The sequence below is a fragment of the Sciurus vulgaris genome, assembly GCF_902686455.1.
Source record: "Sciurus vulgaris genome assembly, chromosome: 3".
NCBI lineage: Eukaryota > Metazoa > Chordata > Mammalia > Rodentia > Sciuridae > Sciurus > Sciurus vulgaris.
In genome coordinates this window covers 157911484-157927717 of record NC_136463.1, presented here as the reverse complement: position 1 = coordinate 157927717, position 16234 = coordinate 157911484, and the positions used below count along the sequence as shown (strand labels likewise).

At 38.7% G+C, this 16234-nt stretch overlaps 1 protein-coding gene across 3 annotated transcripts in view; it reads right to left on the bottom strand.

Moving 5' to 3' along the window:
• The window catches only part of PARD3B (par-3 family cell polarity regulator beta), a 1072202-nt gene that overhangs the window by 293749 nt on the left and 762219 nt on the right, over window positions 1-16234 (bottom strand). For all 3 annotated transcript variants that reach the window (XM_079130568.1, XM_079130566.1, XM_079130567.1), the window contains exons 17-18: window positions 14399-14605; window positions 13422-13659 (exon numbers count right to left, since the gene is read on the bottom strand). In XM_079130568.1, coding sequence (XP_078986694.1) covers window positions 13422-13659; window positions 14399-14605 — 445 coding nt within the window. The remainder of the gene's footprint in view (window positions 1-13421; window positions 13660-14398; window positions 14606-16234) is intronic.

Genomic DNA, 16234 nt, shown 5'->3' with positions numbered 1-16234 from the left:
AACTACCCCATTCATAATAGCCTTGAAAAAAATAAAATACTTGGGAATCAATCTCACAAAAGAGGTGAAAGACCTCTACAATGAGAACTATACAACACTAAAGAAAGAAATTAAAGAACACCTTAGAAGATGGAAAGATCTTCCATGTTCTTGGATAGGAAGAATTAATATTGTCAAAATGGCCATACTACCTAAAGTGCTATACAAATTCAATGCAATTCCAATTAAAATCCCAATGACGTACCTTACAGCAATAGAGCAAGCAATTATGAAATTCATCTGGAAGAATAAGAAACCCAGAATAGCTAAAGCAATCCTTAGCAGGAAGAGTGAAACAGGGGGTATGCAATACCAGATCTTCAAACTCTACTACAAAGCAATAGTAAACAAAAACGGCATGGTATTGGTACCAAAATAGAAAGGTAGATCAATGGTACAGAATAGAGGACACGGACACAAACCCAAATAAATACAATTTTCTCATACTAGACAAAGGGGCCCAAAATATGCAATGGAGAAAAGATAGCCTCTTCAACAAATGGTGCTGGGAGAATTGGAAATCCATATGTAACAGAATGAAACTAAACCCATATCTCTCACCATGCACGAAACTAAACTCAAATGGATTAAGGACCTCGGAATCAGACCAGAGACCCTGCAGATATAGAAGAAAAAGTAGGTCCAAATCTTCACCTTGTTGGTCTAGGACCAGACTTCCTTAACAGGACTCCCATAGCACAAGAAATAAAAGCTAGAATCAACCACTGGGATAGATTCAACCTAAAAGCTTTCTCTCAGCAAGGAAACTATCAGCAACGCGAAGAAAGAGCCTACAGAGTGGGAGAATATCTTTGCCAATCATACTTCAGATAGAGCACTAATCTCCAGAATCTATAAAGAACTCAAAAAACTCTACTCCAAGAATTCAAATAATCCAGTCGACAAATGGGCTAAGGAAATGAATAGACACTTCACAGAAGAAGATCTACAAGCAATCAACAAACATATGGAAAAATGTCTCAACATCTCTAGTAATAAGAGAAATGCAAATCAAACCACCCTAAGATTCCATCTCACCCCAATTAGAATGGCGATTATCAAGAATACGAGCAACAACAGGTGTTGGCGAGGATGTGGGGAGAAAGGTACACTCATACACTGCTGGTGGGGCTGCAAATTAGTGCAGCCACCTCTGGAAAGCAGTGTGGAGATTCCTTAGAAAACTTGGAATGGACCCTCCATTTGACCCAGCTATCCCACTCCTGGACTATACCCAAAGGACTTAAAATCAGCATACTACAGAGACACAGCCACATCAATGTTCATAGCTGCTCAATTCACAATAGCCAGACTGTGGAACCAACCTAGATGCCCTTCAATTGATGAGTGGATAAAGAAACTGTGGTATATATATACAATGGAATATTACTCAGCATAAAGAATGATAAAATTATGGCATTTGCAGGCAATGGATGAAATTGGAGAATATCATGCTAAGTGAGATAAGCCAATCTCAAAAAGCCAAAGGACGAATGATATCGCTATAAGTGGAGGATGACACATAATGGGGGGGAGGGAAGGGTTAGTGTTAGGGTTAGAGTTAGGGTTAGGGAGGGGGGCAAGTATGGAGGAAGGAAGTACTGTATAGAGGGTAAAGAGGGGTGGAGGGGTGGGGGGAAGGGAAAAAATAACAGAATGAATCAAACAACATTACTCTATGTAAATTTATGATTACACAAATGGTATGCCTTTACGCCATGTACAAACAGAGAAACAACATGTATCCCATTTGTTTACAATAAAAAAAAAAAAAAAAATCTCCAGGGATTCCCAAGCCCTATATCAAACTTAATGAATTAAGAGTTTTTGATGATGAGGTCAGGAATCTATCTTTTTCACAAGTTCTGTAGATCTACTTTAGGGTACAAATTTAAGAATGAGTAGGTAATCCGGAAACATCTACGCTCCCACAGCAGAATACTACCAATGGATTTTATCTTCTCACTTATTCCCACAGCAACTGAAGTCTATTAAGTAAATGCTACTATTATTATAATATCTTAAGAGGGGAAACTGAGGCATAGCTGCTGAAGGACTGACAGCTAGAAAGGAGTAGAGGTGGAATTTGAACCTGAGTAGAATGATTCCAGAATATCTCCTCCTTGCAACTATGTCTTATTGCATCTTGGTGCAGAAGACATGTCATCAGATGATACCTGAATAATGAATGACTTGTAGCCCTGCTGGTGAACTCCAACAAACAAATGAAGAACATAGGCAAAATCAGTTAGGAGGATATTTAAATGATCTAGTTATAAATATCAAACTGAATTAGAGGGGTGGCAGCTGAAAAGGAAAAGAAGGCCCAGATGTGAGAGGCAGTATTTGCAAATACCAATAGGAATGTTGGCTGAGGGAAGGGTGGGGTGGGAAGGAGGCGGAATTCCAGTCACCATGGGATTCCTGGCAGTGGCCCAGACAGAACTAGTGAAGTCAGCATGAGCTGGTGACTTGAGTGGTAAATGATGAATTAGATTTTAGGTATGTTGAAGCTGAGGTTGAAGCAGGACCACTGTGTAGAAATGATCAGCTGATAGCTTTCTGATAAACACAATTGGACTGTCTCTGAAAATCCTGGTGAATATTATTTAGGGTGGTTGAGGTAATAGTCCTAGATGTACAATCCAATAATATTTGTATATCTCCTATCCATTTTTCAATTTGTATATCTCTTGTTTTTAATTGTTCCAGGAAGGCTTTTCCTTAGTCTATGAGAAAAAACATTTACAGTTACTATGCCAAAGATTCGAGTCTCTTCACTTAATTATGATCCACCTCATGTTATTAAATTGTTGTTTGATATTGCCTTAAGACAGGAAAATCCAATATATAGTAAAGATAAATATGAATTCTGTGGGGTGTGTATAAGTATACACAGAATTATGGCTGGTATCCATGCATTTTTAAACGCTAATACAACAGTAGCGATGAGCAAGAGGGGGTCTTGGTATCATTATCAGTTCAAAGCCTGGCTCTGGGCAGGTTGTTTCACTTCTCAATTATGATCTGTAAGTAAAGCTACCATTTGCCACACTCATCTCCTATGCATCTGGAAGACAGATGCTAGTAAATTACATTGAAGTTCTCAGATAAAAGGTGCTAAACAAAGACCTGACTCCACCTCCCCCATGAGCAAATTATTAAATCTATACATGTCATTATCTAATAGTGTTAAGTAAACATCCCACAAGGGCATGACATTGTGCTGGACATGAGACAAGACAAATTAGCCAAATACAATTCCACTGGGAATGTACAAGTGTTTACATATATATGTATGTGTGTATATATATATATATATATATATGAATAAAACTGCTATTAATATGTTTTATTAGTTATTTAATATGAATATGCAAATAGGTCCATTAGGAAACCTTTACATTTTATTAATCCAGCATCTTAAATCATCATACTTCACCTTACATGCTAATGAACTTTACATATTAATGTGTACCTTCCACTTTGGTGCCTATGCAAGTTCTTTTTCTTTTTTATTTAGTTACTTTTTTGGTACCAGGATTGAACCCAGGGGAGCTTTACCACAAATTTACCACTAAGCTACATCCCAGCCCTTATTATTTTCTATTTTGAGACAGGGTCTCATTAAGTTGCTTAGGGTCCCTTTAAATTGCTGAGGCTGGTCTCGAACTTGAGATCCTCTTGTCTCAGACTTCCAGACTGCTAGGATAATAGTCCTGTGCCACTGGGCTCACTAGGTCTTTTTAGCATATCAATTTCTTTAAAAGTTAAGCCACTAGACTTTTGTTCGGATCTGTTAACAAATCTAAACTTCCTCATCAAGGAAAAGTAAGATAAGGGGGCCTGTTCTTCTTCTTCAGTGCTCTTTTGTAATCTACATTAATGCAATGGGAGTTTTACATGCATATTGAGAGGAGAAGCAAACCCTAATTAAACAAATAGGGCTTGTTTGACACTCTATGTGATCATTTCTTATTGTGATAAGTATGAAAAAATCAAATCTTCTTATTGCTTTGGACAGCCAAAAACAAGAGCTACAGAGTATACAGAGTAATCAAGATCACATAGGGTAGGAAGGCAGTGAACATCAATTAGATTTCTAAATGATTTTGAAAACAAAGTATCCGTACATTTCCATATTAATTAACTCCATACGAGTCCCTCCCTGCTTTGTGAACATAGACTCACACACACACACACACACACACACACACACACACACACACACACAGACACACAAAGCAAAATGACAAACATTTTCAGACATGCCTGACAGCTGAAAAAGATTATTAAAGTCCTATTCCAAACAAACTCTGCAGACTGGACACCAGGGCAGCTCGTGGGTCTTCCCACTCAGTCCATCAGATGAGCAGCCCATCTGTCTCTGCTCCTCTTTTAGTTAGGAACTAAACGCTGGCCAAACAGTCCTTAATGTGTTTGATCCAAATTTCATCTACACTTAACTTTCTAGTTACATCCCTGCCTCTATCTCCATCATTTTTATCACTTGCCCTATTCATACAGCACTCTCTCTTATTTCTTTACATTCTCATGCTCACCATCTATCCACATTACAGGGCTTATTTTCTTCTCTGATGCTTTGCTGTGAACCAACAAAAGCTAGAATGTATCACATATAAATATATAAATATTATCTGCTATCACAGCACTGGGTTTAATGGAAGTCAATATCGGTATATTACACACTCTGCTTTGCAATTCTATTACAGGTTCAACTCTGCTGGTCATAAAAAGTAGCATTCCAGATCTAGGCCTGTGATAGTAATAATGAAACAAAAAAGGGTCATTGCTCTTCCCAACAAGAATAAAAAATTAAAATTGCTAGGCCTCTCAAATCAAGAGAAAACTGGCAAATTAACAAAAGGAAGAAACAAAATATTCATGGCTTATCTTGTAAAAGATAAAGTAAATAATATAAGATAGACTGAGGAGAGAAAATTTGGAGTTTGCCTCTTTCGTAAGAGGAAAAACTGAACTTCACTAAAAACTGTGGTTTTTTAGCATCCATTATTGTCCCCTCTGCAATCACAGTCATGGAATATAGACACAATGGATGGCTGTGCCATAGTAGCCTTTGACAGGCAAATTTATTTTTCCCCACAGCCATGTATTTCTCTGATGCTCAATATATGCCTGATCAGCCATTTGGCCCTGACGTGTCAGGCTCTCTTTTCAATATATTCCTATCTCCGACTTGAAGCTGAATTAGGAACTTCAATCTACTTTGGCTTTCATTTCTCATCTTATATTTTGAACTGACCTGTGCTTCATGAAGCAAAGTCCCTTAACTGTAGCCCATTGCTGGCCTTTTGCCTTTGGGGAAATGACTGTTAAAATTTCACTAGCCTGGCTCCATTAGTTGGGTTGCCCTTCATACTCATAAAGCTGAAGGGATACCCAGATGTTTACAGCCACTATCTGGAAAGAAGTAATGACAAGCTACAGCCACGTTACATTTATTGTACATGAGACCTGTAACAGCCATTATGAGATCAAGGTAAAGAGGACAAATGTATGACGGATGTCATGTTCCCTGGTGACTTAAGTATTTGGTCTCTATCTAACCCAATTTAAAAATGTAGTCAAAATATATCTTTGTGGCTACTGTTTCATAGGGTAACTTTAAGGCAGTCTGCTGAAATAACTATGAACGACGCATTAAGAATATCAAGTTCAAAATCCAGCTACATGCTCTGAACTGAAATATAAATTAAAAAAGGATAAAAAAAGAAAACACAAACCTTTTCTCCATTTGAGTCCATTTTCATTTGTATTCAGCAAGAGAAAGTTTTGCTTTCTATCAGGCAAGTAATGCTTGAAAATAGTTCATGGTTACATTTAGAAAGGGGTGATCCATAGCATTCAAAATATAAATGATGGAGTGAATTTATCTATGTTACTTCCTCTCATACTTTATTATGCCAAATCATGCAGGAGAAAGAAAAAGCATCATGCTCATCTGAGTTATAAAACAACAACTAGAGGAAAACAAAAAAATTGAGAGAGAAAATGAGTGAGCTCCAAGTGTACCTTGCCTGAAATGATGGTGATTTCTGATGGCCTGGGCTGTCTGGAGCAGAGAATAACAGGAAGACAAGAAGTCATGCCTAACATTTCTCAAAAGAAGATAAACTAGTGACCACAAATATATTAAAAGTTGTTCAACATCACTATCAAGAGACTGCCATTCAAAACAACAAAGAAATATCACTTTAAACATGTTAGAATGGTTATTATCAAAAGACCATAGAAAACAAGACTTTTCCAGGGTACGGAGAAAAGAGTACCTTTGCACACTATTAGTGGGAATGTAAATTTCTAGAGTCATTATGGAAAATACTATGGAAATTTCTCCTAAATTTCAAAATAGAATTACCATGTGATCCAGCAATCCCATTTCTGGGTATATATTCAAAGGAAATGAAATCAGTATGTCCAAGAGTTACCCACATTGCCATGACTATTGCAGCACTAGTCACAAGAAATGGAGACAACCACCACCTGATGAATACAAAAAGGAAATGCAGTGAATATACACCATGGAAGATGACTCAAAGAGTTTAAAAAGCAGGCAATCTTGTCATTTGTGACAAGAGATAAATATGAAAGACACTATGTTACATGAAATAAACCAGGCACTGAAAGACAAGTACTGTGTGACCTCACATTTACAGGTAGAGTGCAAAACAGTGAAACTCATAGAACCAGAGGTGAGGGGGTGAGGAGATTGAGGAGTTGTTACTCAAAGGACACAAAATTTCACTCACCATGGAATGAATAAGTTCAGACGATCTTTTGCGCATTATGGCAACCGTCTAACAACTATATACTTTAAAATTGCTAAGAGACTAGATTTTAGTGTTCTGAAAATACAGCAAATGATAATTATATGAGGGAATCTATATGTTTAAGTGCCTAATTTAGCCATCTCACAATGTATATCAAAACGTCATGTTATAGACCATAATTTCATACCATTTTTACTTGTCAATTTAAAATGAACAGATAAACAACAAGAAGTAGTATCTATCAAACTACTGAATTTAAACCTCATAAGTTAGAAAGGATGTTCTTATTTGTACTATTCTGATCAGGAGACAGTAACTCACAGGATTAGTGATGACCACAGGGCTTGTAAGGGACAGACTTCTAAGGAGGCTCAGCATTGATATGGCTGTGGAAACGTAGGTGTGTTGTTGCTTGTGGTGGTGGTGGAGGTATATGTGGATGGGGGGTGTTTAAATAAAATATGTAGTATATTTTAGAATAAAATGAAAAAAAATGCATGGCTTAGCCTATACAAAGCTTGCAAATGAAAATGCCTCAAGAATTTTAGAAATAGCTTTGTCTTTAGGATTCATGACTTAGGTTTTGCAGGTTTTACTATGTAGAAATTGAAGCAGTGTATCTTCAAGGCATATCCACATTTGCTGAGTAAAGAAAAAACAATAAAGAATATCTAATTAATGGGTCAAGAGGAACAGAGTTGATACAAGCAGCTGCCAATCAAGTTCATCCTTTACATTACAAACCATCAGCTTCAGAACATTTCCTTCTGGCACAACAGGGTTTTGTGTACTAAACAGACATGATGGGATTAGTTGATTTTTTTTTATTATAGATTTATGTAAAAACATAAATTCACATACTGCAGAAAAGAAAAAAACAAAAGACAAAGCAGGCAAAAAGTGGTTTGGCTTTAGTACCAAAGTGTGTTAGGTTCTGATAATGTTATCTACTGAAAATTCAGCATAGCTCGGGCAGATGTATGCTGTTATGCTGTTAGACAACTAGCTACTGAGGGTGAGATGACACCATCCCTTCTGACTTTATCTTCTTCATAGCACCTACTACAATCTGAAATTATCTCAATTATTTCAGGTTGGTTGTTTATTCTCTCCCCTTCACTGGAAGGTAAATGCCAAGAGAGTCATGGCCAGATGTCTTGTTCTGCACCATGTAAGTTGACTGCTCATCACCTCGAGTTGACACGGCATGGGTTTGTCCCTGAGTTATCTTGGTGAATGTCCCTCCACCACTGAGGATTTTACTGCTAAAAACAGTTTGCATATTTATGTGATTGTTTTTGTATTAAATGTATCATAAAAAAATTTAAATCTCTCTTTGTTTTTCCTTCCTTTATTAGGATGGGATGTGCTGTCACAGGGGGACTTCATTGTACATCCAGTCTCAAAGAGCACTGGATACAAAGCAGGACCTTAATGAATATTGTTGGATAAATGAAATAATAATTATGAATGTGCTTAACAAAGATAGGGCATTGAGTCCATGTTACTAATCAAATGAATATGGGAATATGGGTAAACCAATTTTGAAAGAAGGCATGGCATTCCTATGGGTAGGTTTTACACTTAGTTCACCTATTGAGAAGCAGGTTACCAGGCATGATTCGTTCATGGCAAAATCCTATTAAAGGTATAGAAAAAGAAACTTAAATCACTGTAAGCCTTTCCATTCAGTGTCCAGAACAAGCTAACAGCTGGAGGTTTCTGGAGTAAGTGGTCTATACTATTGACAGAGGAGACAACTGTAGCTACTATATGAAGGAATGGATTTTAAACACAAACCAGTGGCAGAATTTCATTTAAACATTATAAGTATTTTTAAAAGTTACTAAATAGCTAAGGAATCAGGGACTGATCTGCAGGTTTCCACTCAAGATAGGCAAGATTATTTTGTAGCCCAAAGACATTTATCTTCAGTGCCTGGGCACTGAAACATCTACTGGGCCCAAGAAGGTGGCCATGGATGGACATGATGAGCTTGTCTATTGAAGGAGTTTAAGTGCTGCACTTTGGCTGTGGAAGCTGTGTGGCCTTTTTGCAGGACAGGGCCATGAGGAACATGATGCCCAAGGAAGTCAAACACACAAGGGAAAAATGTAGGCATCTGGATCCACTGGAAATTCTCTTTTAGTGGCAGTAAACAAAGGTGCACAGGGGAACTACAAAAACTGATAGGTTCTTGAACTGCATATTTTCCCACAATAATCCATTTCTTATGCACGAGCTACACTAGAATTGTGGAAGGAGATGTTTGAAACCAACAAAGCATCATAGTACTGGATCTAGGCGACATGTAGAAAGAGATTGAAAGAGATCCCTCATACTTTTTCAACAGGATCAGGAATACGCTGAATTAACAAGTGAGACAGAATGGACTGCTGTGTGTCACCCACATGAAGGGACCAGCTAAAATCCTCAAAGAACACACCCTTGGCTTTTTAGAAGCAAGTACAAGGCCACTGCCCATATACCGTGACTCTGGTGATTCATCGTTTGATGAGGAGAGGGAGGCAGAATTGATGTCCTCACTTTTATCCCTTTGGCCAGGGGCCCCTGTATATGGAACAACTGCAGAACAACACCAAAACCTTCTTCAGGAGAGTGTACAAGAAATGCAGATAATGGAAAAATAATGCATATTTATGCATTATTATGATTTCTGAAAATCATAATAATTACTTTTAAGTCACATCTAACTCCAAGAGAACCTTACAGCAATCAATCTTTTTTTAAATAAGAAAGAAAGTCAGTCAATAGCATCTGAGCAACAGATGAGAATTAAAGCAAAATCTGTTGGCTAATGGTAACAGCTTTTGTGTTCTTTGTTGTTGAAAATGTGCACATAGCAGCAACTCCAATATGCTCACAAACTCACATGCAAAAGGCTATGGAAAACAGTTGCTATTTTTATACTGAAGATAAAATCAAACACTACCTTTCAGATCTTAATTTTGCTAAAATTGTGGAAGGAAACAAAATCCAAGGTGTTAGATGTCTAAAGGCTCCAGAACCTGTGATTTCTATTACAGGTAAATGTAGAGAATATTGGACAACAAAAGGGAAGAGCTGGCTCTGTGTTATGAGCAATCAAGAATGAACTTGCCAAATCAAACCATGTAAAATAAAACAAGAAGTTAAGGTTTAATTTAGTAACATTCTAGGAAACAGGATATGTACATCCCTAACAGATTTTATACTTACTCTAATTATTTTTTATAGTTTTTAATACATTAAGAAGAAATTTTCCCTTATAAATCACTGATACTGTAAAAGCCTTAATAATTATTATTATGACAACTATACCAGTTTTCTATTGATACTGTAAGAAATTACTAAAAACTTAATGGCTTGAAAAACACAAATAGGTTAATATTAAGGGCTTGACCAGAGAGAATCCACTTTCTTACTCGTTTTAGCCTCTACAGGCTACCCACCTTGTGTGGCTTATGGTTCCCTCCCTCTGTCTTCAAAGCCAGCAGCATTACATTTCTTTGCACTGGTTTCCTTAGCCATACCTCCTTTTCCCACTTTTAAGATGCCCTGTGATTAGGTTGGGCCCATTGAAGAAATCCAGGATAATCCCTCAACTGAAAGTGAGCGGATCAACAGCCTTAATTTCATCTGCAATCTTAATTCTACTTTGCCTTGCAACATAACTTGGGATTAGGACATGGAAATCTTTAGGGGATCACTGTTATGTTTACTATTAGATGCTTGTTACTTGTCAAGTGAAGTTCTAATCATGTTACATACAATTAAACAAATATAATTATCACAATAATGATAGATTCTATTATTCCATTTTCAGATGAGGAAACTGAGGCACAGAAGTTAAATAGTTTGCCCAATATTCCCAAGATAGAAAACAGAAGAGCCAGGATTGAATTCAGAGCCTGTACTTGCAACTGCTCAATTCCAGCACTTCAAAGACAAAATTCTCATCTAAATATATTGCAGTTGCATGTATAATAATCACCAAGATGCTTTAGTTATAGCCCATAACTTCTGAAAATCATAATAATTACTTAGAATAAGGGGAAGTTTAAAATTCGAGGTGGTAAAAGGAGAGACAGAATCTACAGAGACCACTAGGAAAAATAAACCAATGCCTATTGAGATATTTGGCTCATGGCATTTACGAGGCTGTAAGTCATATAAAGTAAAATGGAGGTCATTGTTTTGGGCTGAGTTCCTGCACTGAGTCACAAAAGACTAGGAATCACATGATCCAACTGAACTCAGAAATGGGCCAGTTTAAAAACAAAACAAAACCAACCAACCAACCAAACAAACAAACAACAACAAACAGGAGATGACAAAAACCGATCAAAAGATGGCTTGTCACCCTGATCAGGCATGATGAGAAAGTCTCCTCAGCTGTAATCCTATGAGGAAAATAATTTTGAAATGACCAATTCACTTTTTGTTTCTTGTTTTTGCTTTTTATAGGCTTTTCCATTGTTAAAACCTACACCTCCGCTCAGCTCACACAAGTGCCTTTCAGCTCTGCAGTGAGAATGCTGCCCAATGCATGACTTGGTAATAAAATCCAACTTGATCTTTGAAACTCAATTTGTTGAAATTTTGTTCTTTGATAGTCAGATGGCTATCAGACCTGCTGCAGTGACCTCAGTCCAGGTGACAGCAGGACCACAGCATAGTTTGAGCAGGAGGACGCCAGCATAGCATTCTCTGAGCACTGGAAATAGAATGGAAGCTTCTGAGCTGACGGTATCTTTTGTGCCCCCTAGAGGTCACTTATAATTTTACACACACACACACACACACACACACACACACACACACACACACACAGAGGCATATGGGCAGGAAGGAATGGAGAGAAGAAGTGAGGGGTAGGAGGGAAAGAGGAAATTTCTGTCTGTCTGAAAATCTCAGTTGAAGATCCTAAACTGAAAACAACTGGTACCATATAACAACTGCAATTTTTGAGAGAAAAATCTCTTAAAGATTTCCTAAGAGGTGATCAATCTGGCTTACCAACTATTATATACCATCGTTCACGGTTCATGGAAGAGAAGAATAGAGATTTATTGATGGGAAATTAAAGGAGGAAAGAAAGCAATGGAAAGGGGTACTTCTACTTTCTGCCCTACTAAATAAGTGAGGGGCTACAAGAAAATCCCTTGCAAAGTTTTTCTGTGACTTGCAAAAGTGTACTGAGCAGGCATGAGAGCTTTCTTGACAGAGACTGACATGAACTTGTGGGTGGGGAGACACAAGACTGGAGCTTGACTTGCTCTGAAGAGGTCTGCAGATGTGAGTCTGGTTGGAACACCCCTGTGTTGGGGTGAGGAGAAAGGAGAGCCAGGGGAACAAGCTATGCTTGTATTATCTGGAGGTTGAGAAGACAATGGTTCTTGTGAGTCAAGCAGATGCTGCTTCTGTTCAGTTTGGGGCATCTTGAACTGCCACTGTCCAAGAAGTCTATTGGCTGGGATTAGGAGACTCCAGAGGTTGTCTGAGGTCAGAGGCAAGGGCAAGGGGTCCTTAGAAGTCAGCAACTGGTATAGTAAGGAGCTTCCTAAACAATCCATAAAAGGTCACTGGTGGCCAGGTACTAAAGTTAAGTGAAACTCTTTATATTCTCTTCTTCCTTCCTTGGTTACAGAGACTGAGAAAGGAAAAGATGGAATCCCACCTCCCACCACACTGTGGGTCATCCCTTGGGGTCAAGGTCCAAGGGGCAAAGAGGAGGAAAATTTCAGTTTATACTGGATTGGTTGTTTGAGCCTCTGACAAAGACTTTGTTTTATTACCTGAAAGTGACCATAAAGCTATCAGCAAGAAAGCTGAGACATCAAGATGTGGAGAAGACAGCCCCACAGGGCATTTTTGAAAATAGCTGTAAGAAAAGAAATAAAAGAGTGCTTTCTGACTGTGCCCTGCTGAGCCAGGCCCAGCCATAGAACCCACTGCATATGAAATCTTGTCACGACCCCACTGGGTTCGTAGGGCAGATATGCCAGACTCATTCTGAAAGTAGAAGAGTAAGGTTTAGAGAGGGTGAAGCCCTGCGGCTCAAGTGGAGGGTCCTGGATTCAGACCATTTGGATCCAAGCCCAGGGAAATCTCAACCATATCACAGTGCCTCTGGAGGTGACTCTATCATACCCAGAGGCCTGGCCCTCCACACACCTAGAGTCACAGTGGGATAAGGTTCCTCAACTATAACTGCTCTAATTTAAAGGAGAGACCAGGTAAGGACCCTCCGCTCTTGCTTCCCTGTGTAGATGGACACACAGAGAGCACTCTGTGACACGGAGCGGCAGCACCGCCTGTGCCCCACTAAGCTTCGGCCTTTCTTTGACATCAGACTTAGGGACAGTTTTTTGTCATCACTGTACGCCTTTGGAGCCACTCATAGTCTCCTTTGGCCTCTGTGGAAAAGCAATATGCACATTCACAGTTTTGATTCTTCTGCATTTAGCCGAAGATGAGGGAAGGCTCGCCCTTTGTTTCTGAGTTCACACAGGGGAGAGATTTCACCTGGAGAAACAAAACCAACTTTGCCTCAAAGCAGGCCCATACCTCAGCATGGCGCCAAATCCCTTCCTCTTTATTTTCCTTTCTGGGTCTTCGTTTTCCTCTTTCCGCTTCTTCTCCTTGACTTTCAGTTTGCCCTTTTCCTTTTTCTTCTCCTTCTCTTTTGCTTTTTTGGCCTTCCTGGCTTTATTTTCCACATCCTCTAGCTCAGAGTTCCCCTGAAGGGCAGATTCACCCTTCAGCGCTCCTTGGCCGGAGTGAGAGCTCTTATCAGACAGACCGTCTGTACAGAAAAAAAAGAGAGAAGATCAAGACACATGGTCAGGGGCACTTACGGTTGTATATAAAGAGAAGTCAAAATGTAAAATACAGAAGAATGAATAGAAGTGCTGCGGAGTTCGACCCTTCCAGTGGGGACTTGTACCCTTTGAAGACAGACTGCCTAAATCTGGTTACTTCAAGCAAGGCCGGATGCTAGGAGGGGGCCCATTGGTTGCTTAGCTGGTCCTATGAAAGGCTTGAAATGTGCTAAAACACTAATCTTTCTGAAAGCTGGCTTGTTAACCTTGATCAGTTCAGAAAGCCCACATGCTGGGAAACAAACAGGGCTAGTGACTTTCTATGAGAGGTTTTGAGTACAAATATAACCCAACTGCTTCTACTCAATTAATGCAGCCAGTCCTCGGGTTGATGCTGCTTTTAATGACTCAAATAAGAATGTCAAGAAATGCACACTTAGTACTCCTACCCTAAGGGTAAATGACAGTTGGTCCTTGTAGGAAAGCGAAGGAGAAGATTTCTTTAACATTTGCACTGCAAAATAAATTGCATATTGCGATCTCCAATTCCATGTTCGTTAAGCCAAAGGGCAAAACATATCAGGAAAATGAATTACTTTTAATATCAAAAATATAATTGTAATCCTTAAATCATTTTTCTCTGTAGTTAAGCGCACACTCTTGCCTATGATTTGCAGATGATAATGAGACGCAGAAACCACTTAAGGGAGCATATTGGCCTACCAGCTTCTAATTCTTCAGGTCCGTCGTAAGATTTGTCAATGGCAGCTCGGAAGCTCTCATTGCAGCCTCGGCCTCGAACCATGTGCGGCCGGGGCCTGTGAAAGGGGAGTTCGTTCTTCCTGACTTCAGCCACAGCAGTCTGCAGGCTCTCCAAGGAACTGGACTTTTTCAAGCCCAGAGTTGGACCAAAATCTTTGCTTGGAGATTCTGCAAAAGAAAGGGGAAAAGGTCACCCTTCCCATAATGGGACCAGGTGGTATCATAGAAATAACTATTGCTCCAAGAAGGTTTCTGCTTGAGTTTCTTCAAAAAGCAGGGTTCTGTAAGTAAGGATTGGGGTTCAAATTCCAGCATTGCCACTTTTTTTGTGAACCTGAACAAGTGGTTAGACTTGTCTGAGCCACAGTGTCTTTTTCGAAAGTGGGAGTAAGATCTGAGAATACATAAATTTTTTTTTTTTTTTTATTTTGTTTGTTTTTTGCAGTTCTGGGGATTGAACCCAGGGCTTCATGCTTGTGAGGCAAGCACTCTACCAACTGAACTATATCCCCAGCCCAATATACAGAGATTTTTATACATGTGTATCAATGCACATATGTGCACACACATATGTGAATTTGAAAGGTTGTTATGTACAGAGATTATATGTATGGGGGTACATGCATATACATGTACACACACACTGCCAGACACATAGACACAGCACCTGACCTGAGGAGTGCTTCTCTCTCTGTACCCACTCTAGGCACACAGTATCTCTTATTACTACCACAGTTTTTTATATGATCATTAGGGAACATATTGTGTCTGCAAATCAAGGAATATTAGTGATTGTAATTTTTGTGATTGAACACTTTCCCTTTCCCTAGTGGCTATCCATGTATGGTGAATGTGATTTATTTAGTCTGTAAATAAATAAAGCAAAGCAAGAAAGAAAACAACTTTTTTGTGTCCATACTATTGTTCCAAATGTATCTATTTGGGATCTAGAAAAGGGGCAGTCTTTTTATATGATACAAAATTTAAAAGAGAAAATAAAACATAATTGAACTTTAATCATCTGTTTTCAGATATATATTATTGTTCCTTTGTATAATTTGTTCCGCTCTGCACCTGCTCCCTTCTACTCTATTTCTTGACCTCCTTTTCCACTTCCATCCAGTCTTCCAATTACCAATAACAAGATTAGATGATATAAATATAGCAGCTGAAGGATTACTTTGAAGATGGAAGGAATCCTATCAAGACTCTCATTTCTACACTCAGAGCTGTTCACCAGGGCCAAAGCTCATGTTCCCCTCCAGTTACGAAGGAGATTATTGTCACCAAGAGGGTATACTTGCATTTCTAGAAATAAGCTACTGTGCAGTTTTCCAATATATATGGATTGAGCACCTATTACAAATTATGTACATAAAGGGCCTACTTTCAATGCCTAACATATCATAAGGCTCAATAAACAGTACTACCTTTCCTTACTATCATCAGTATTTTTGCTTCTATTACAATTACCAATATGAACACAACTACTAGTTGCCTAACATTGTACGAGACAACACAGAAATATAAAAGGGGTACAACAAAGGTCTAATGCATATATATAGCCACACAAAGTCAAGTAGCCATACATACTTATACATGTGGTCAAATAACAACAATAATGCTGATAACTAACAAGGCATGGCTTCCTCAGTTTATGCCAAGCACAGGCTAGGTGCTTCACTTATACTAACATACTATAATCCTTACAGCTTTGCTACTGCATAACTGTCAGCATTTTACAGATGAGAAGACTGACATAATTTCCTCAAGCAACACTTAACTAGCATCCGGACT